Source organism: Bubalus kerabau, chromosome 8, assembly GCF_029407905.1.
Source record: "Bubalus kerabau isolate K-KA32 ecotype Philippines breed swamp buffalo chromosome 8, PCC_UOA_SB_1v2, whole genome shotgun sequence".
Classification (NCBI taxonomy): Eukaryota; Metazoa; Chordata; class Mammalia; order Artiodactyla; family Bovidae; genus Bubalus; species Bubalus kerabau.
Window position 1 is genome coordinate 115650551 of NC_073631.1, and position 20888 is coordinate 115671438.

At 54.8% G+C, this 20888-nt stretch overlaps 1 protein-coding gene across 1 annotated transcript; it reads right to left on the minus strand.

Moving 5' to 3' along the window:
- Positions 1 to 1326: 1326 nt before the first annotated feature.
- On the minus strand, positions 1327 to 18991 carry PDIA4 (protein disulfide isomerase family A member 4). Its single transcript, XM_055591225.1, has 10 exons — positions 18615 to 18991; positions 13182 to 13359; positions 12040 to 12245; positions 9896 to 10034; positions 9258 to 9463; positions 8992 to 9150; positions 6218 to 6369; positions 3729 to 3882; positions 3296 to 3529; positions 1327 to 2571 (listed from the first exon to the last, which is right to left on the minus strand). The coding sequence occupies exons 1-10, from the start codon at positions 18700 to 18702 to the stop codon at positions 2156 to 2158; spliced, it is 1932 nt and encodes a 643-aa protein (XP_055447200.1). The 5' UTR covers positions 18703 to 18991; the 3' UTR covers positions 1327 to 2155.
- Positions 18992 to 20888: the final 1897 nt, after the last annotated feature.

Consider the following 20888-nt stretch of genomic DNA (forward strand, 5'->3'; position numbering starts at 1 on the left):
TCTCAACCTGGAAAGGTCTCACGCTCCCCTGGACTCTTGGGGCAGCCTCTCTGAAGGGCTGGTGCAGGCTCCCAGCTTGGACTCCCCGGGCCAGCTTGTCTTCACCCTGGCTCTGATCACACTGGACTGTCATCAGTTGCCTTGCTAGTTCCCTTCACCAGCCTGTCAGCTCCCTCACCAGCCTGGGGTCAGCTCTCCCAGGGGCCTGCTCTCTACAATCAGTACAAGATGACCTCACCCAATCCTCCATCGGGCCACTTGGCTTCCAGACTGAATATCAGAAGTGGATAGATACTTTGACTTCTGCCTCAGGGTGTTTGCATTCACTGTATTAAAGTCTGCTGGGCTCCTCTTAAAAGGGCAGATTCTGACTCGGCAGGTCCGGGGCCCAGCCCGAGACCATGTGTTTCTGACACATGTCCGGCAAATGCTTCTAGTCCCAGGACATGCTGAACTGATTCCCTCCCACCCTCTGCTGGGCTCCAGCCAACTCATCCTGGGGTCTCAGCTCAAACTCCACTTTAGAGGCCATCTCGCCCCTCCCAGCGCCCGGGCCTCCTCTGCAGTCCCACGTGCGCTGTGTGAGGTCTCCCCGACCAGCACGGAAGCCCAGGTGAGCTGCATAAGTGCCGCTGGGCTGAAGGACAAGGTGCAAGCCCCACATCTACACTGCCTCATGTGAGCTTGTGGCCCAGACTCGCGGATGGGGTGGGGTGGGTGGGAGGAGCCCTACTCATCCACCCGGCACACTGGGGGACTCACCGGATACCCTCACCCGCCCAGTCCACCTTGGCCAGACCCAACTAGCAAGCGGATCATCTGGGAAGGCTCATCAGGACTGCCCCTTCCTGTGCGGGCTGCCCCCCGCCCTGCTGCGCCCAGCTCCTGCAGCCAACACACCAGCCTCTGCTCAGAGCAGCCTCCAGCTCACCTGTTCTTCTCTCAGCAAAATTAAGAGAAGGTGAGCGCAGACAGCACACCCGGGGAATGAACTCCCGCGTGAAGCTCTCATCACACAAATCGTGCAGAGCTCTGAGGGCTGGTCCAGCTTCCCATCCTGGTGGGTCCCCTCTGCCCGGCTCCCAGGCACACCCAGAGCCTTGTCCTCCACCACTGCCCACCCGCACACAGGAGCAGGGCCCACCGATGGCCTCGCCCGGGTCAGGACCCCCCACCCCCAGACGTTCACAATTGGGGTGAAGCCACACCCACGCTGCAGGGTGGGTGGGCTGGGAGCCTCCCCTCCAGGCCCAGACCAGGTTTTTCCGTGTCCAGGGCACCGAGACTCTGGGACAGGATCGTGTTCTCTAAGACAGCGACAGAGGCTTGTTTTCAATCATTTTTTTATTCCACCACGTCAGCCTACCTACTCTATCCTTCCTGCCACCCCGAAGTCTCCACTTGGGCCCTGGCTCATCTCGCCTCGGCCACGGTGGTTCTGAATGGGGGGCTGCTAGCCTTAACAGGGCGACCTCTCAGAGGCTGAGCCTCGGGACCTGGCTTCAAGGGCCTGGGGGCACCTGCAACAGGCTCCTGCCCGCGGTCCTCGGTCTGGGAGGAGAAGGCACGGCGATGTCCACGCCTGCAGAGATGCTGCTTCTCCCGGTCTGGCGGCGGCTCAGAGTCGGGCCGAAATCATGTCCTTGGCAGGGCGCCTGGTGACCATTCTCACTTCGTGCCCCGACAGGAAAAAAAACAAAAACCAACAGTCCCTTCTTCAGCTAACGATTCCTCAGAAGACGATCAAATAAAAGGCAAAAGGCAACACAATTTGGCAAAGGTTTCTTAAATTTTAAATTAAAAAAGGAAAAAAATGCACACAGAATTCAACTTGCCTGCTTTGAAGAAATATATTAAAGATGGTGAAAAGTTAAAAAAAAAAAATCAAACCCCAAATAACAATAAAAATAGATGTCTCCTCTGTAAAATTCTGAACTAATCTACTGAGTCATTCATATGTATTTAGTATTCAGAGCATGAAGGCAAAATACCAGAGTATAAAAAAATTAAAACAAAACTAACCAAAACACTTTGAGATACTGCCTGTGAGCAAGCCCGCCAGGCTCGCAGCTGGCGTGGGCCCCGCCAGTGACCACTGGAAGCTTCGCTGGGTCCGGTCCCTCCCGCACTCGCCCTCTGCAGACCCCCACGGCCTTCAAAGTTCTTCCTTGGTTCTGCTCAGTTTTGTGGCATGTTCTTCTATAAACTTGCTCAAATGCTCCAGGTCTCTGTTTCCGTCCTCAAATTTAATTGGGTTCTTTTTGTCCCCGCTGGGGGCGAAGTAGATGGTGGGGAAGCCCTCGACTTTGTAGCGGTCGCTGGTGACGTCGTTGGCCGTGGCGTCCATCTTGGCGATGACCAGGTTCTTGTGGCCCTTGTACTTCTTGCCCAGGGAGGTGTACACCGGCTCCAGCTGCTTGCAGTGCCCGCACCAGGGCGCGTAGAACTCGATGAGGACGTCCTTCTTAGGGTCCATCACGATGGAGTCGAAGGTCTTCCCCACCACGACCTTGACCGGCCCCTTGTTGTTCTTGGGCACCGGCTGGGATTTGATGACTGGCTTCAGTTTTCCTGCCAGGAAAAGCAAGCAAGGGGGGGGTGTGAGAGCCGAAAGGCCAGCCCCTGGTGGCCGCGACTGGACCAGGGAGGAAGGCTGGCCCGACACGCAGGAGGCTGGGGCAGACAGACGTCACCACGGCCAGGCTGGGCCTTGTCTGCAGAGCCCAGCCCCTGGTTCTGATTCCCCCAAATCCTGTACTTTCCAGTCCCTGCAAAGGCCAGAGGGGGTGCAGATGACCAGTCGCACCAGAGACCTAGCAGACACGATCCTCTTTCAGAGGGGCAGTCACAAGAGAGGCTGCCAGTACAGAGGGGTCACTAAGAGGGCGGTGTGCAGGCTGGAAGCCTCAGGGGGCAGCAGACTGAGCAGACAGGATGGGCAGAGAGGTCTGCCCACCTAGCGGGGGCAACAGCGACCCTGAGCCATGTGCTCAATCAGATCAGAAAGACACTGCATTCGAGGCCAAAGCAAGTTTCCCACATACAAGAAACTTATCTGTTGCACTTTAATTTTTAAAATAAGTTTTTTTGAGATTTCTAAGACACCTGTTTCTATTACAAAAAGAAAAGGGAGCAAAGAACGGATTCTCCCATTCCCATGCTGCGCACCCTTGGGTCCAGGAGGAAGCACAGGCCTGGGTCCCAAAGACAAGCTGGCAGGGGCTGCAGAAGCAGGGTGCGGGTGTGGGTGTGGGTGGGTGTAGGTGGGTGTGAGGGTGGCGGGGTGCGGGCCCACCTTTCTTGAAGGCGGTGACAAAGTCACGCAGGGCGTCGGCGTCGAAGTCGTTGGGCTCCATGGCAAACCTGCGGCCGCCCTCGTCCAGGATGGCCGCGTTCACCTCCTCCCCGCTCTCGCTTAGCCCCAGGTCCTTCAACTCCGTGGCGAAGTCCTCCTCATCGGCCACGGCGAAGGTGTACTCGGGGAAGTCCTTGGCCACCTCCAGGACCTTGTTGCGCCAGAACTGAGTGGCTGAGAGGGGACCGAGGGCTTGGGCTCAGGGCTCCGGGGGCTGGTCCCGCCCGATCGTCCCCGCGGCTTGAGGAGGGCCGACGGGACTCCCAGCCGCCCCCCTGATCAAGCGGGGAGGGTAGGCGGTGGCGACTCCCCCAGGAGGAGGAGGAGGACCCCCGAGGCCGTCCTAACCCGCACCCCCCAGCCCAGGGCTCACCTGCACGGTAGTCAAAGCTGAAGTCCACGCTGTAGTAGACGACCACCAGGGGACGCCGCGTGTACCGCTTGGCGTCCGCGGCCTTGCGGTGGCCAACCAGGGGCAGCGTGTGCTTCACCACGTGCTCCGCGATGGCCGCGGCCTCCGTGGAGTCCTGCGAGAGAGGGGCAGGTGAGGCGCAGCTGTCTGCCACCGGCCTGGGGTAAAGTCTGCCCCTAGGGACGTCACGGGGCTTCCCTGGTGGCTCAGAGGGTACAGCGTCTGCCTGCACTGCTGGAGACCCGGGTTCAATCCCTGGGCCGGGAAGATCCCCTGGAGGAGGGCATGGCAACCCACTCCAGTACTCTTGCCTGGAAAATCTCATGAATGGAGGAGCCTGGCAGGCTACAGACTATGGGATCACAAGAGGCGGACACAACTGAGCAACTTCACTAGGGACATCACAGGGGCCCTACTCCCCCAGTGAACCCCAAGTGAGCCTCTCGGGTAGCCAGGGCGCCCTTCCCTCTGGGTCAGGGCTGGCTGACCAGGTCAGTTGGGATCTGCTGGGGGGAGGCCTGGCTCCCGGATGACAAAGGTGCAAAGGTGAGCTGAACTGGGCACAAGGTCTCACGTTCCTCTGGCTGAACCCCATAGCAGCCTGTCGGGGACACTACAGGATGAGATGATCAAAGTGGCCATTGGGGCTCTGGGCTCTGCCTGCAGAAAGCCCATCCCTGACTACTGGTGACAGAAAGCCCGGGGGGCCTGGGGAAGAGCATGGGGCCAGACACCTGCACCACAGATGTGGAACCTGAGGCCTAGCAGGGTGAGGCCATCTGCCCGGCAGGAGAAGTGGTGGATGACCACCTCTTTCCCCTAGAGTCTGAGTCCCATCTGGATGGACGGTCAGGGAGGTAGCAGGGACAAGACACAGCAGGCAGTGGGGGCCTCTTTCATCAGGATGGCCCTGGACCGCCCGTTGCGGAAAAGACGAACTCCGGGGGCTCCCAGGATGTATGTGCTCCACAGCGGAGCACTCGGCACCCACAGGCCCAAATGGGAACTCAATGCCTGAGCCTTCCTCACTCACGTCTGCAGCAGACGGTCTCCTCACCTCCAGGCTGTGTGTGCTGACTTTACATCTGGCTTCATCTTATCCGTCCTGCCCTTGTCTTCCCTTTGTCCTAACGCCTAGATCCATTTTTTAAAATTGCATGTTATGTTATGTAAATTTTTTACAAAGCAGCCCTTAAATAATTCTGGGGACAAAACTGGTATATAAATGATACCAGTACATTAATAAAAAATGGTGAATATAAGATCAGGCAGAAGCAAAAACAGCAAAGTAGCAGTGATGTGTTTAACAGACTGTGGATCTCAACCTTTCAGGGTCAGGGGCCCCTTCAAGAATCTACTGAAAATTACAGACAGACCCCTTCCCTGGGAGCAGGCACACCACACAGAACTGTGTCTGGTTCCCATGGCCCCCAGATCTCAAGTTCATCAGGGCTCCTCTGTGGACCCAGAGTCAGTATCTCTGGATAACAGAAAAGAAGCCGGAGGGGCAGGGGTGATGAGACCTCTCCCGTATGTCTTGGTTGGGGACAGAGCACACCTGCCCGTCACCTTAGTCTCCTCCTAACCGGCTGTGGGACCCTCTAGGCGTTAGTTCACTTCTCTGCATCCCAGTCTCTGTCAAGTAAAACATCTGGATTCAAGATGTAAAGTCAAAGTTGCTTGGTCGTGTCCGACTCTTTGCGACCCCACGGACTTTGGGAATTCTCCAGGCCAGAATACTGGAGTGGGTAGCCTTTCCCTTCTCCAGGGGATCTTCCCAACACAGGGACCGAACCCAGGTCTCCTGCACTGCTGGCAGATTCTTTACCAGTGGAGCCACAAGGGGAGCCCAAGAATACTGGAGTGAGCAGCCTATCTGGTCTCCAGCGGTTCTTCCCAACCCTGGAATTAAACTGGGGTCTCCTGCACTGCAGGCGGATTCTTTACCAACTGAGCTATCAGGGTAAGGTTTCCTCCAAATGAGAGTATCTGTTCCATGGAGCTCAGGGCCCCTGGGAAGCACTTGGAACATGAAGTGGGACCCAAGCTCACCCACCCTTCTTGAGATGAGTGTGTCACCTCTTTAGGAAGACTGAGAGCGGGGGGCCCCGAGGAGGAAGGAAAGGCCAGGTCCACAGGCCACACCCACAGCTCTACCCAGTGAACAGAGCGGCATGTCAGTGCTTCGTAGACCTCAGCACCCAAACCGCCTGCCGGCGAGTGATGCTTCTCTCCGATGGAGCAGCACGGCCTGGCCAGGAGCTGGCCCATCACCAGGTATGGAGAGGGAGCCACCCTCCTGCAGAAGCAGATGGAGCTGCGCCAGGGCCTCAGCCCCACGACCCACCGGGCATGTGAGGACCCCCCCATCCCCGCCCCTCCGTGACCCTGACCTGACCGAGAAAACTTCAGGATGATCGGACGCCCCAGGGCTGGCACCCCTCACCCACCTTGATGTCCATCACGTAGCTCTTGGGCTCATATTTGGACTGGAATTTCTCAGGCTGCATGACAACCAACTTCCCCAGAGAGACTTTCAAGAACTTTGCTATTTCAGTGCTGAAAGTGTGGTGGAATTTGTAATCCTCTCTCAGGCTGTTAGCTGAGAAATTGACAGAACGATAAATAACACACAATTTATTAAATTGCTTAAATGATTTAGATTCAACTCTACCCACATCAGCCAAACCAAATGCCCAGAAAATGGTGTAATTAACCATGAACGCTGTGTGGATAATATCCAGAGCTTAGACACTTGAAAGGAGTTTGGATTAAAAAACCTGGTATAGATGTAATACCTTAAAATCTATGTATGTCTGAATTTATTTTTAAAATAAATCTGAAAAAAAAAAATGAATAAAAATAAACGATCAGAACCTTCACAGAAAAACTTCATCTCTTGGATTGACTGTGGTCTCTGACGCTGAGAAGCACATTAACCCAGACCGCCAGCCTGACCCTCTTGAGTCTGGCATGAGAACCCTCTGTCTGCTCAGGAGCTCACTTCTCAAGTGGCCCATTTGGGCTGCAGTTTTTCTGCTCTATGGATATGTTGTGCTGTACTCAGCTGTGTCTGGCTATCTGTGACCCCACAGACTATAGCCCGTCAGCCTCCTTGGTCCGTGGAACTTTTGCGGCAAGAATACTGGAGTGGGTGGCCACTTCCTCCTCCAGGGGATCTTCTCGACTCAAGGATTGAACCTGCATCTCTTGAGTCTCCTGTATTAGCAGGCACATTCTTTACCACTGTGCCACCCGGGAAGCCCTATGTATTTTAATTTAAATTTTGGGAAACTCCCAATGCAACCCCGCGGAGATACTCTAGAATGGAGGCTGGCAAACTTTCTTAAGGACCGGACAGGAACTGTCTCAGCTTTGTGGACTCCATGGTCTTGACAACTCAACTCTGTGCTGACTAGCATGCTGTGTCCCCAGGGAACTTACAGAACCAGGTGAGGGCCGGGTTTGGCCCGTGGGCCAGCCTATCAACCCCTGCCCTGGACCCCGCAGGGGCACCACCTTGGGCCTCCTGCTCTGTCCTCACCAAGGCCTCCGATCCACCCTGAGCAGAGTCTGTGGTCCCAGGAGGGCAGGCCTGTGATTGGGTTACCGAACAGGCAGCTGAGGGCACGGCACGTCTCAGGGGAAGCAGGGCGCAGTCTGGACAAGCTCAAGGACAGACTTGGACTCAAATCACAATTTTCGAGCCACTAGCTGTGACTTGAGGCCTGCCAGCTGCTCACCACCCTGAGCCCCAGTCCCTCCTGTAGAAACAGGTCAGGGAGCTCTCAGACCACCGTTAAGAACAAAACAGCCACCCAGAGGAGTGTTGCAGGTCAGTCTCCCATCTGTTCTAAGCTGCCAGACACGTGGGTATCTGTGATCAAGTGGCCATGGAGGAGACAGCATCACCTCCAGAGCTTCCTGCCCGACCCCCTCGCTCACAGACTCCATCCTCCTGCCAGGACCCCCTCTGCTCTTGCCCCGTCAGCCCTGTGTCCCTGGGGCTGTCTCTAGTTCCTTCCCCGAAGTCCACGCACCAGGCCCCGTGACTGTCACCCCTGCCTGAGCCTAACCCGCCCGGCCACAAGGGGCCACAGGCGTCAGACTGGATGTGCAGCGGCTGGACGGGCAGCACTGGGGCCCCCCCAGCCCTGAGCACCAGCACCCACGTATTGACACGATCCCTGGGGATCTACAGGCACCCAGATGTGAGGGCTGGGGCTCTGTGGCTGCCTGTGGTCCTGGGTGGACGAGGGGATCCCCTCTGCAAGTTTTTAGCACAGCTGGATGACACGGTTCCTGAATCAGTGAAGACTGAGTAAGCACGAATGGACTTCAGCTCCACTGTAACTTTTACAACGTCACTCTGCAACTGACACACGCACAGCTGGGACCGTGCGGCACAGACATTAACACTAAGTGGCAAGCAGGGCATTTAACAGATCACGATTACAACTTCCAAGTAGAAAACCAAGCCGTTGTGGCGTGTACGATGGGGTGAGGGGTCCAGGGGACTCAGGAGCTGCTGGGGAAGACCAGGAGGAGCCTGACTGTCCCCCGAAGACCGTCTTTGGTTCATCACCCAGGGGCCATCCAGGGCGGTGAGGACCTGGCCCCCATGGGACACTGCTGAGACGTGTTGGTGGTTAACTTCACCTCCCAGACCAGCCTCACTGGGCACTTGGCATCACCGGGCACTTGGCTGAGCACTTCCGCCACTTTATCTCCACTAATGTAACAACCTTCCATGCAAGACAGGTCTCCCTGTTGGCTGTGAGATCTCCGGGTTGACCGAGTCACTGACTGCCCACTCGGGGCGGCTAACCACCCACAGAACAGGGACTCCAACCCAGGTCTGACGCAGAAACCCTCCTTTCTGGTCAAGACCCTCCCCCGGCAGCTGAGCTGGCTCTGGGAAGGGGCCCCAGCAGAGGATGGAGGGAGGTAATGACTTTGGATGAACTTGACTGGGCCCCTGCCCTCCTTTCAGACCCAGGAAGGAAAGAACACAGCCCTCTCGTCCGCTTCCTGAGAGATCGCATCACTCACGTGCAGTTAAGGCAACCGAGAACCAATCCCCAACCCCAGAAAGGAAAGCCCGTTCCCACACATGCAATCTCGATCCTTCCTCAAGCCTAGATCGACGCCCAGGAGTCTTATACAACATCAGTGGCCCCAGAAGGCCTGGGTGCGGGCACACTGGCCTGAGACCCGTCCTCACCCGCATCCTGGTACAGCTGGTAGGCAGGGTCACTCTCCGACTTAAAGACCCCGATGATGACGACGTCGTCCCCGTCCTTCAGGAACTCCTGGACCTGCTTGAGGGCCAGGATCTGCTTGGAGGGCGGCCCGGACTGCTCCATCATGTAGTCGACGATCCCTGGAAGCAGAGCGCACGCCTGAGAGGGGCTGGGGGCTCGGGGCTCCGGGGCGCCCGGAGGTACTGGGAGCTCCCCTCATTGGGCCCAGAGGCGGCAGCAGCCCTACCGTATTTTTCCCGTGGGCCGTTGTAATTGAAAGCCTTCCCCTTGCGGAAGATCTTCAGAGTGGGGTAGCTGGAGACGTCGAACCTCTTGGCGAGATCTGTCTCCGCTATGGCGTCAACCTTCGCCAGGGGGATCGGGGGAGAGCTCTTACTCAGCTCTTTGGCGGCCTTTTCATACTCGGGGGCCAGTTTCTTGCAGTGTCCACACCTGTGAGAGTGAGCAGCTCTGTCAGGAGCCTGTTCCAGAGTGGACACAGCCTCCCAGCTACAGGATGCGCAGACACCCAGCCTGAGTTCCCGGGTGACTTGCAGAGATCTGCCAAGCCAGAGAAGCCCCCAGGCAGATAGTGTGGAAGCCTGACGTGGGCTAAGAGATGGGAGAGGCCATGACAGTTCTGTTGGTTGGACAGCTGGAGGGGGGAGTTTCAACCTATCCTATCCCCCAGCAAAGACTCTAAAACCACCCCTCCCAGCCGCGCCCACTTCACCCGGTGCACGGTGGGCACTTGGCACCTGCCAGCTCCTCGGCTGGCTCTGCCTCACGTGCAGGGGTCTGTCTCCTGCCACCCCTGCCCCGAGCTGCAGCGGTACAGGATGGGCCTAACCAGTATCTGGTCACGGGAGACCGACACCATCTTACCAGGGAGCATAAAACTCTACCAGGATGATGTCGGCATCATTCACCACTTCATCGAAGTTGTCCTTGGTCAGCACGAGTGTGACTTCTGGTGGAGGCGTCCAGTTCGGCTGGGAGACCTCTTTGACCTTGGCCACAATTTCTGGAAGAAACCCCACAAGACTGAGCACGTGAAGGCCCCTGGCTCCAGGGGCAGGTGGGGAGGGTAGGGAAGAGAGAACACAGGGCCACAGAACAGGACACGCTTGATTTCCTGAAACCCAAGCCCATCTACTGCAAGGAGATCAAACCAGTCAATCCTAAAGGAAATCAACCCTGAAAAGTCACTGGAAGGATTGATACTGAGCTCCAAGACTTTGGCCATCTGATGTGAAGAGCTGACTCACTGGGAAAGACCCTGATGCTTGGAAAGATTGAAGGCGGGAGGAGAAGGGGGCCATAGAGGATGAGATGGTTGGATGGCATCACCGACTGAATGGACCTAAGTTTGAGTAAGCTCCGGGAGATGGTGAAGGACAGGGAAGCCTGGCGTGCTGCAGTCAATGGGGATGCAAAGAGTCGGACATGACTGAGCTACTGAACAACAAAGCCCATCTATAGCCAGGGCCCCTCCGCAGTTTGGGGACCACAGTGAAGAGCCCGAAGGTCCAAGGTTTCCAACCACCACCCATCACATGTCCACACACACTGCTCAAGGCAGTCTAGCCCAGCCTGATGAATGAGACTGTTAAGTGCACCCCGAAAGGTCACCTCACAGTGTTCAACCGCATATGCCTAGTAATAGTTTGGGGAGCATTCCTCTCAAAGCATACAAATACATCTGTGTTTAGACACGCACACGGAGCACTGGCACGTTACACACAGCATAAAATTTAACTGAAGTTGAAAAAAATGGGAGGAGCAGTAGCTCCAACGCCACCCAGGCTGCACCAGCATCGCCTGCGAAGCAGTTGTAAAAAGGCCCACTTGTGGCCTAGGTGCCCGGAGACTAAATATATGCTCACAAAGCACTTCCCAAGTGGTTCTCAGGAGCAGCGGCTGCCCACTGTTTCTCTCCCTTTGTGGCCCTAAAATCTGCCAAGGAGCCAGGTCCGAGAAGCACTGCGGCAAAGCACCAGCTTTCAGACTGGAGCGCGAACAGCAGTGCCTCCTGGTGGAGGCAGACCAAGGTCCGGGAGAGGGGGGCCTCAACTCGGGGGAGCCCCCTTCTGAAGACACATGGGAGGTCTGGCGCCCAGGGAGCCCGCTGCGGCAAACGCTGCCCTCAAGATGCCAAAATGGACCACGTTTCTAGCTGTGAGGTGTCAAGGGCAGACCCATCCCCAAACACACACACATGCCTGCACAGGTCAGACTCTTGAATGGCTCGAAGGGAACCTTGAGATCAAGTCCACGTGACTCACGCTCGGATGAGGAGCCCAAGGCCCAGCCAGGGGGGCCCTTGTGGGGGACACAGGGCTGTGCGATGGCAAGAAAGACCCCAAACCTACTCGGTGCCATGCCCACTGTGCCACACTGGGAGTGGAAAATGCAGCAGAAAGCAATCTATTTTTTTAAGCCTTCAAAATGCTGAAGGCTACCACAGTGTTATCTGTCCATTCATTTAATGAAACTGATGTAGTGCCTGATGCGAGTCAGGTAGAGCTCCAACAGGCCTGGTTTTAGAAATGCCACCTGGTCCCATGCACCTGGTTTCAGAAACACCAGTGGTTCTGTGAGCTCTGGACCCACGGGCTTGGCCAGCCCTGGGTGCTCATAAGAAAGAGACTATTGAGATGGACCTGACGCTCACTGAATCAGAAGCTCTGGGCAAGGGCTCGGCAGTCTGTCTCAGAGAGTCCCCCACCCTGCGCCCTGGGTGTCAGGCCCAGCTAGACACTGGTCCACGACACTAGCGAGGCCCGTGGCCTTTAACACAGTGGCTCCGGATCTTGAATTTCACGGCTGTCAAGTGTACCCCCTTCTTGTCCAGGACAAGCTTATTTTGATCGGAGTCACCACGGACGTTCCAGTAGGTATTGCTGCCAGTCCACTGGGCTGGGCTTCCTCTCTGTTATCCAAGTTGCCCTCCCCTCAACCCCTCCCCTCTCCCTTCATGGGGAAGGGAGCCCCGGCCCCCACTTCCTCTGGCGGCTCCGGGCCCTCACCTTCCTGGGTCCTGGAGCCCTCGTAGTCAACCTCCTGGCCCTTCTTCAGGATCTTGATGGTGGGGTAGCCACTCACGTCAAACCTGCTGGCCAGCGCCGACTCTGAGGTCGCGTCGATCTTGGCGACAGGGATGGGAGGGTCGTTCTCCTTCAAGGTGGCGGCGATTTTTTCGTATTCTGGAGCAAACTGTTTGCAGTGCCCACACCTGAGAATGAGATTTCAGGGCGGAGAAGCAGGTTAACTATACCCAAGGAGGCTTAAATCCAGCTGTATGCACAAAAACTGGGGCACTGGAACCAGAAACGTTTGCGGTTAGCGAGAAACGCAAAACGGGGGAGGCTGAGATGGCCCGAAGTCGAACAATCCCAGGGTGAATCCCAGCTCCACCGAGGGCAGGTACTTTCAAGATCTCCACACCCCCATGTGAAGAGAAAACTCTCCCTAAATGATGCTGTCTTTTCCGCTCGTCTCAGATGTGGATGGCGCTACAGGACCAACAGTGATGTCAGCATTCTGATGCTGACGAGTAAAGGTGTTACTGCCACTTAGAAATGAATTTTTTCCATTTTCAGTTTTAAGTTCCAATGTGGTAACTACTGATAAACATGACCCACATAACAAGCTAGCTGAGGTCCTCAATATTTAAGGGATTAAGGTGTCCTGAGACCAAAATGCTTGAGAACACATGATCTATAAACCAGGAATGAGGTAACCTCACAGGTTTGCCCTGAGGACTGTTTAGAGACTTTATACGAAGCATCTCATACTATGCTGATCAGACAAGATTATGTATATCTTGACTATTTTTTTTCTCCCAAGTGGACTGAGGAGGGCAGGAGAAAGCGAAGACAGGATTATGAGATGGAAAAACAGCAGGAGAAAGGTGGGAGAAGGAGCCCAAGAGTCACCACGAGCTGCCCGATGAGGGTGAAAGATGGGAAAGGGGGGCCGGTCCCCACAGGGTCCGGTCTGCGTGCAGCTGGGCGGAGGGGGGGCTGAACCTGCACCAGGGGACGCATCTGTCACCCCCGCAGGGCTGTGTCGTCACAGCTCGTGAGCCACCCGCAGCTGCAACTAGCAGAGGACGTGTTCACGTTTTTAACCAACTGGACCTGAAACGAGGCAGGGCGCGGGTCCTCACCACGGAGCGTAGAACTCCAGCAGCACCGTGTCTTTGTCGGCCACAAAGTTATCGAAGTTCGCATCGTTTAGGATCAAGACGCCGTTTTCTTCCTTAACTTCCAAGTCATCGTCGTCGTCATCGTCATCCTCGTCCTCCTCCTCGTCCTCCTCGATGGTATCCTCTTTGTCAGAAGAATCTGTGCAGAAAACACCCAGGCAGGTTAGGAAACTGATGACCTTCCTCCTTAAGTCTTCCCAGGACCCCACACCCTCACAAAATGGTCATGAGTCCTGAGTGGTCCCTGAGGGTCACCACCACGAGAAGAGGCGGTGACCGCGGGCCTCCCGGAGCCCATACATCTGCATGTGGGGTGGGCACCTCAGATGTCACTTAAAGGAAGGTGATGGCTAAAAGATGGTGAAAACTAACTACAGGTCTAGAATTTAGTCTAAACACTGCAGCAGGACTTGGGGGTGAGGTGGGACTGGCCCCCTCTCAGATGGAGCCCCCCGGCCCAGCACAGAGAACCCTCCTTCCCGGCACACAGGTCTGATCCGCCCTGCAGCAAGGCCCCTCACCCACATCCAAGCTGTGTGTTCGGGCTCCTCCCTTTGTAGGTCCCCCCCACGTCCGTGCTCAAGGTCCAGGGTAACTTCTACAGATATGTTCCCCTTCCTCACCCTCTCTGCTTTCCACAGGAAAGAAGGACTTGCCTCCAAGTTCCCATCCTCGCCCCTGCGGATGACTGCCTGGCCCCCCAAATCAGTACAAACAGGAAACAAATCTTGGTTCTCAACTCTTTCCCCCTGGAGGTTACTCGGGCTGACTTTGTAAGTAAAACATGATTCCCCACCTCCCTCCTCCACACACTAACCTTTCCCTGAAGGATCAGAACACCCATGGGGTATTTTTTATGCATATCTCCTAATCCGAGATGGATTAGCAGTCCATCGTTCATAACGAAAAACTGAGAACCGCACTTGTTTCCTGTTCATACTTTTGTGGGACACCTGGAGGCAAAGTTCTCTTTCCCAGAACACAAGAATATAAGCACATCTTATCACCAACAAGGCTCGACTGGATTTGCTGCTGAACTACAGGTACGGAAACCCTGAACAGCAGCTCTCGTTACCCAGGTTCCCAGCTGCTTCCACATCAGCAAACAGAAATGCAGGTAGCACGATTTCATCAACTCCAAAGGCAGACCGTTTCAAGGGGCCCATTATTTCTCTTTGGAGATGTTCCCGGGAGAGAAACCAACACTGACAGCGGGGCTGACGTTAGGGCTTGAGAACCTGCCCGGGGACCCGGGAGCCCCCTGGGACTTGCCCTATCTCAGCACCCACCAGACCCACTGCTGCCTCTGCAGCTGCTCAGACACGCCAAAGGCTGCTCTGGGCAGGGTGGCAGCTTTGCTTGTTATCATCAAGATCTACCGACCTGTACACTTATTACCAAAAACAAGCTGAAAACCCACCCCGCCCCCCTGAGCCCCACTTCCCTCCACACTTGTCCCTTCGAACACCCACAGCTTTTTCCTTTCACAAGTCCCTGTCCTCCACTGTGGGGGCTGGAGTAAACAGCTCTAAAATCCAAACAGAAATGCCACCAACTTGAGAAAGTGCCTGTGTACCCTGGGCCAGGCTGCTTCCCCGGCCCCCCATTTTCTTCCCGCCCTCCCCGAGCCTGTCAGCACGCCCACTTCTCCAGCCACCTCGCCTCCTCCCTCCTCCACAGCGGGGGCCCTGAGGGCTGGACAGGGCCTGCAGAAGCCCCAGAGTCCCAGTGCTGTCAGCGGGAGGCTTGGGGAGAGCGATGAGAACCAGGTTCCCTGGATGCGGAAGGGGCAGGACCCAGAAGAAGACAACCGGGCTCAACCCCATCTCCACCTCCCAGGCTGGTGGCCTAAGCTCATTTCTTTTTTCCTTTAAATTTATTTATATATATTTTTTGGCCACGCAGTGAGCATTTGGGATCTTAGTTCCCCTGCCAGGGATAGAACCTGCAGCCTCTGCATCAGAAGCTCAGAGTCTTAACGACTGGACTGCCAGTGAAGTCTCAGGGAGATCTAAGGACCTGATGCTCTTGAGAACCTCTGGGTTTACACCAGCTGGCTCCAGGCTCCTGGTACTTCTAGGAACACTACCCACAGCAACTGGGCAGGGCAAGTACCAGCTGACCTCTGTTGGCCTGTGGAACTCTAATTTCGGCTTTCCAAAAGGCTGGGCTGACGGCCCCTCACCGGAAAGTCCCACCTGAAATGACCTGCATGGGGACCGCAAACCCAGGGGCTTGATGCGGGGGTGCTGTGCAAGGTTCTCTGCTCCGGCCGGGGGCCCAGGAGGCAATATACGCCTTGCCCCAGATCTGGGAACTGCTGCAGGCAGTGAGGAAGGCCCCAGGGCAGCGCAGCTGCCAGGGTGCTCAGCTCAGCCTGACAATCAAGCTTATCTGCAGGCAGATGGAAAGACTGGAGGAAGGCTGGAAAGAAAGCTCAGAACTTAATCCTCTCTTCAAGCGAGGAAACAGCTTGGGGAGGAAGAGGGACTGAGCTACCAGTTCAGTGCACAGAGATAAGGCGAATTTTATAAAAAGGAAAAGCAAAGAGGTTTCCGACCCAGCCCCAGCCCGCAGTGGTCTGCAGCACTACAGCGATGGGGTGCTCACGATTAAATGGGGACCATGAGTTATGCTGTGACAGAGCTCCTAATAGGGAACTCCTTTATAGAAACTTTTTTAAGAATGGATTTTCATTCTGCATTTTTAAGGACAAAAAAAATGACAGAACGTTCCCTACGTAATGAAGGATCCTCAAGCACATTAAGGCACAGCCCCCACCTTCCGCTGCTCCCCAAATTGCCAACAACTCCCAGGGTCGACTCCTCTGCATCTGGAGAGGGTGCTGGCTCCGTATTCCCCTGGACTAAACGCCCCCACCCCCTGCATCCCAACAAGGAAGCTATCTCACAGTTTAATGGGGAAACCACCTCTTACAGGGCTCCACTTTTAAAGCTAGACACTCTAGGACAGAGATATATACCCAAAGCCTTCCAGCCCCTTCTGGAAGGGTGCCATCCTCCTCCGAGTGCCCCTCCTCAACAGGCCTCCAGCATCATCTCTGCACGCTGCTGGGCCCATCCGCCAAGGCCACTCCTGAAATGCGGGCCCCTCCTAACCAGGTCACTGCAACCCCAGTTCACTCCCAGCAGGGCACCTGACAACACCGGATCCCACCCAGCCTGGACGCATGCCACTTCTTCCAGCATCTCCTCACCTGCATTCTCAGCTGGCGTAACAATAGACTCAGGAATAACATCATCTAACTGATCATGTTTCATGGGCCACACACTGTGCTGAGCTCTTACACAACGCTCTGAGCCCCCCCGGGGAAACATACTACATGCCCTTCACCAATGAAGAAACAGAACTTCAGTCACCTGCCCAGGAGCACAAGGCTACTGAGGGGAAGGTCTTGACCACTCAACTGCTACGCCTTGCTGGCCCATCAGACTTTCTTCCCAGGATGCCCTAAGTTTTTTTAACCTTGTTTGATAATTACTTCCCAGAAGTGAAAAGCTGGCAACGACCCACAACAAAATATCTCCTTTATACTTTTCTGGTTGGCAAGATGTGAGAACAAGTGAGAGGCCTGACAACCGCAGGCTCACGCATCAGGGCTTAAGTTCTATTTAGTAACCGTTCTTGGGGGCACTGACGGGCCCAGACACCACTGTGCTGTTTGAGTCTGACATGCACAAGAGGTGGGGAATTCCCAGGTGGTCCAGTGGGTAGGACTCCACTCATTGCAGGCGGCACTGGCTGCATCCGTGGCTGAAGAACTAAGATCCAGCAAGGGGTGCAGTGCAGCAAAAATAAATAAAATGCACAGGAAGCAAAAAAGAGGGGGGGAACCCCTTAAGACTGGGACCATCTGGGGTAGAGGGAAGTGTGGTCCCGAAATAAAATCCACAGGAGGAGTTACCTGTGACAGAAGCTAAATGTGAAGGGCAAGGGATGGGAAAGAGTCAAGGTAACCACTAGAAGCCCCACTCCAACCAATTGACCACAACGATCCCCAGGCTCACCCTAGAGGCAACTGCCTCCCAGGGTCTCCAGTGCATCAGTGGCTTGTGACAAATGACAGACTCAGTCATCCTAATACCCGCGGTGTCCATCCACGTCTGCCACTCTTCCAGGCCCCTTGAGGCTCCCCGCAAGACAGAATCATCTGATCGGAAGCAAGACAAAGCTACTCTGCTATGTTCCAAAACTACCATCCACCTCCACTGGTCCTCAAACATTAATGAGTCAATGAAATGTGTTTAAAATGCTGACCCGAGGGCCCACCCTTGCGTTCTTCCGGTTGGGTATATTCTAGGACTCTGTATTTAAATAAGCACTGGGCGATTTGGATAAAGGTCCCAAGACACACTTATAAGTGACACTGCTCTCTGGTTCTTGTGGGCAGGTGTTCTTTTCACCAAGCGCTGGTTTTCAACTTCCTTTTCTGTGTGGGTAAAGACTCTTGAATAAAACTTGTATAAAAGTTACTCAATCTGAAAGAGTATAAAGTTCGCACTTCCCTTACACACTACCTGAAAAGGGGGGTTATTTATATTGGAACAAACTCAAGAGGAAAAAACACTCTAGTTATCCAGAGAAACACCAGAGGAAGGAGTTAAGGCCAGTAATGTACCGTCCTGTTCTCTAGCAACAGCAGTCTTTTCTTACGCTTTCTAATTCTCAAAGTTCTCACACACCGCTTATTTTTAGCTAGCCGATTCCAAAGAAAAATGCAGGACCGATAGCTGGTAGTGGCGAATGTTCCTCCCAGAGCCGGCGCTTTATGGGCAGAGGCCACACTGAGCCCTAACTGCCGGAACTGGTGCAGTGACTAGTACATACAGACGGTGCCGAATACATGCTTGCCGAAGTGCTACCTACCTCCAGTTTCCAAAAGCCATCCCTTTCCCCGTCAAACCAGAACCCTCGAGTTAACTTCTATCCAAAACTACAGACCACATTTTTCAGGGGTAAAACGCTTGCTGCCCGCGGCTGTCCCCAGGGCTCCCATTCGAGACGTCACGCCCTCGCCCTGTTTTGAAACCAGCGGCCCCTCTCCCTTCCCACTCCTTGGGCATGTGAACCTCAAATGCTTAACCAGTTCCCAAGCTCCCCTTCCCAGGAGTGGGCAGTCAGCCTGGACCCGAGGAAAATCGGAGCAGAATCAGGGCGAAGGAGCCAGCGTGCAAAGAAGGCACTTTACACCCTCTCCGCGGTCCAAGCCTCGGTGGCAGCCCCGGCCTCCTCGCCGCCCTCCTCTCCCGGAACTCCCAAGCGATCCTGTCGCCCCGCTACAACCTTCCAACTCCAGCAAGTCGCTGGTCCGCGCGGCGCCCCCACCCCGGAGCGCGCGGCCCGCAGGCCGGGCCAGACGCCGCCGCCGCTCACCTTCGTCCGGGGCCCCGGCGCTCGCCACGACCAGCAGCTGCGCCAGGGCCAGGAGCAGGACGAGCATCCAGGCTTTCCGGGGCCTCATCGCGGTGGTGCTGAGCGTGGCCTCCTTGCACCAAAGGCCACCGGGCGCTCCCGAACCTCGGGCTCGGGTCTCGCGGAGCCAACCGAGAGGGGAAAAACCGCCCCGCCCCCGCCGAAGACCTCCCTGGCAATTAACTGAGGGGCGGGGAAAGACGCGGGCCGGCCAATCCCAGTCCGAACTGGGGCGCGGGCCGCGAGCGCCGCGGTGCGCGTCCAAGCCCCGCGGCACCACCCTCCGCGTGGAACCTCCTCCCCGGCCTCCTCCGCGCACTCCGCGGCTCGAGCGTTTAAAGCTCAGAGCGCTAACGTGAGGTGCCCCCTTCTGATTGGCTGCTCCGCGGCCTCCAATCAGCGGCTGCCACTCGGTTTACCCGGAGCGCACAGGCTGAGAGAGGGAGCTGGGGAGAACAAAGGCGGCGGGCCGGGACCCGAGGGGCAGGGCCGGGCTACGCCTCGGGCAGCGATTGGCAGGCGACGCGGCGGGCGGGACCTGGGAGGCGCGAGGCGGGCGGGGCTCCAGGCGGCTAAGTGGGCTGGAAGAACACGTGTCCTTAGCGGAGCTAGGGGCAGAGGGGACATCTGAGCTTACCTAGGGGACCCCGCGAGGCTCAAGGGCTAATCGGAGGAGGGGCCTGAACTAGTCGGTTGGTGGGAGAGAGAACGGGACTCCCCAGTCGGCTCCCTGTTTGTGATCTTTTTGATTTCTGCTTGAGCGACTGAAAGTTTGCGTTTCTTTCCTGGGTTGAAACACAGATTGGCTTTCAGGGCGGGGTAGCTTGCAGTAAAAGTGAATCCAGAACTAGGGTTTGGGAGAAACCTTCTTTCTAGGGTTTTATCTAGGAAAAGGCCATCAGGTGCGTGTCTAAACTTTGCTTCATGTTATCAATTTCTCTCCTGATTTTCTGCAAGACTGACATATCGGATAGGCAGTATAGTGGTTTATAGAATTCTAACTATAGACTTCAGGTTTTCCCGCCTGACAATTTAAGAGGAAAAAAACTAGGTTAAGATACTGACTTTTGTATATAGAGCCGTGATGTGTCTCGGGGTTTGAGGTTTCTTTAACACCTGGAAATTCATATACCTAGAGTTACAGAAGACAGGTCAAAAAACAAAACTGGAGAGTCTAGAAGTATTTTTCTGTGTATATTGATTGTCAGGAAGAAAGAAAGCTAACTACTCAACAGGCTTTAGCAGTTAGAAAGTTTTATTAAATTTAACGAATTTCTGTCCAACTACTGAATCTGATAGTGCCCCTCTCATTTTTTGTAAGGCAGGAAGACATTACTTAATTAACTTCAAGGACAGGGTGAGTATGCACTAAGTGATTTGTCAGAATGCTATGCATGTAGAATATCAAACAGTTCAGTATCATTTTAAGAAACTCTTCAAAAAGATAGTGTCCCAAGCCAGAATTTTTATCTTTCTTGGTAGTTTCCTCTGAATCCTTATGAAACTGAGGATTTTGAAACCCGTTTGTCCAGATGTGGCACAAATACTACCAATTTCACTAAGACCCTTTGTTGATGCAAGGTATGAGACGAAACCTCTTAAAATGCCATATATATATATGTATTTATGTATACACACACATACATGAAATCAATATCGTATTACTTGTGAGATTAAAGTAATATTTACTTTTTTAAAAAACATTTAGTGTATGACAGAAGCTTACTCAACAGCAAAACATTAGTTTATCAAGTTGAAAAGCTCCTTGGTTTTTTCTTTATCCCCAAATCTCACCCAATTTGGTTATGGGAACAAGTAAGCTGGGAGAATCTGTGTTCAGGGAGAGAGATTTTCCTGATTATCTCCAAGATCCTCATAGCTAGTTGTGAATAAAGGAAGGCTTCTGCAAAGAGCTGGCTCCTGGCTTGTCCCCAGGGCTGCCATTTAACAGTTAGAGTATGTTTACAGTTCAATTTGAACATGTGCTTCAAATGCACTCTCTAGAGAAGTGGCCTCTGGGGAAATAATCTTCGCCATCTAGATAGTCTCCAGGTGGATCTGTGACAGTGTCATTACCAGCTTGGCACTTGTGTCAGTTTTCACAGGCCAAGAATATAGAGTCAGGAACCTGTAAACTGAACCTGGGCAGCTGCACATCTGCATGCCCTGAAAGCATGAGGCCAATGATCCATCTCTTGGGGACTTAACCCCTGTGGGATGAATCTGTTTCTTCTC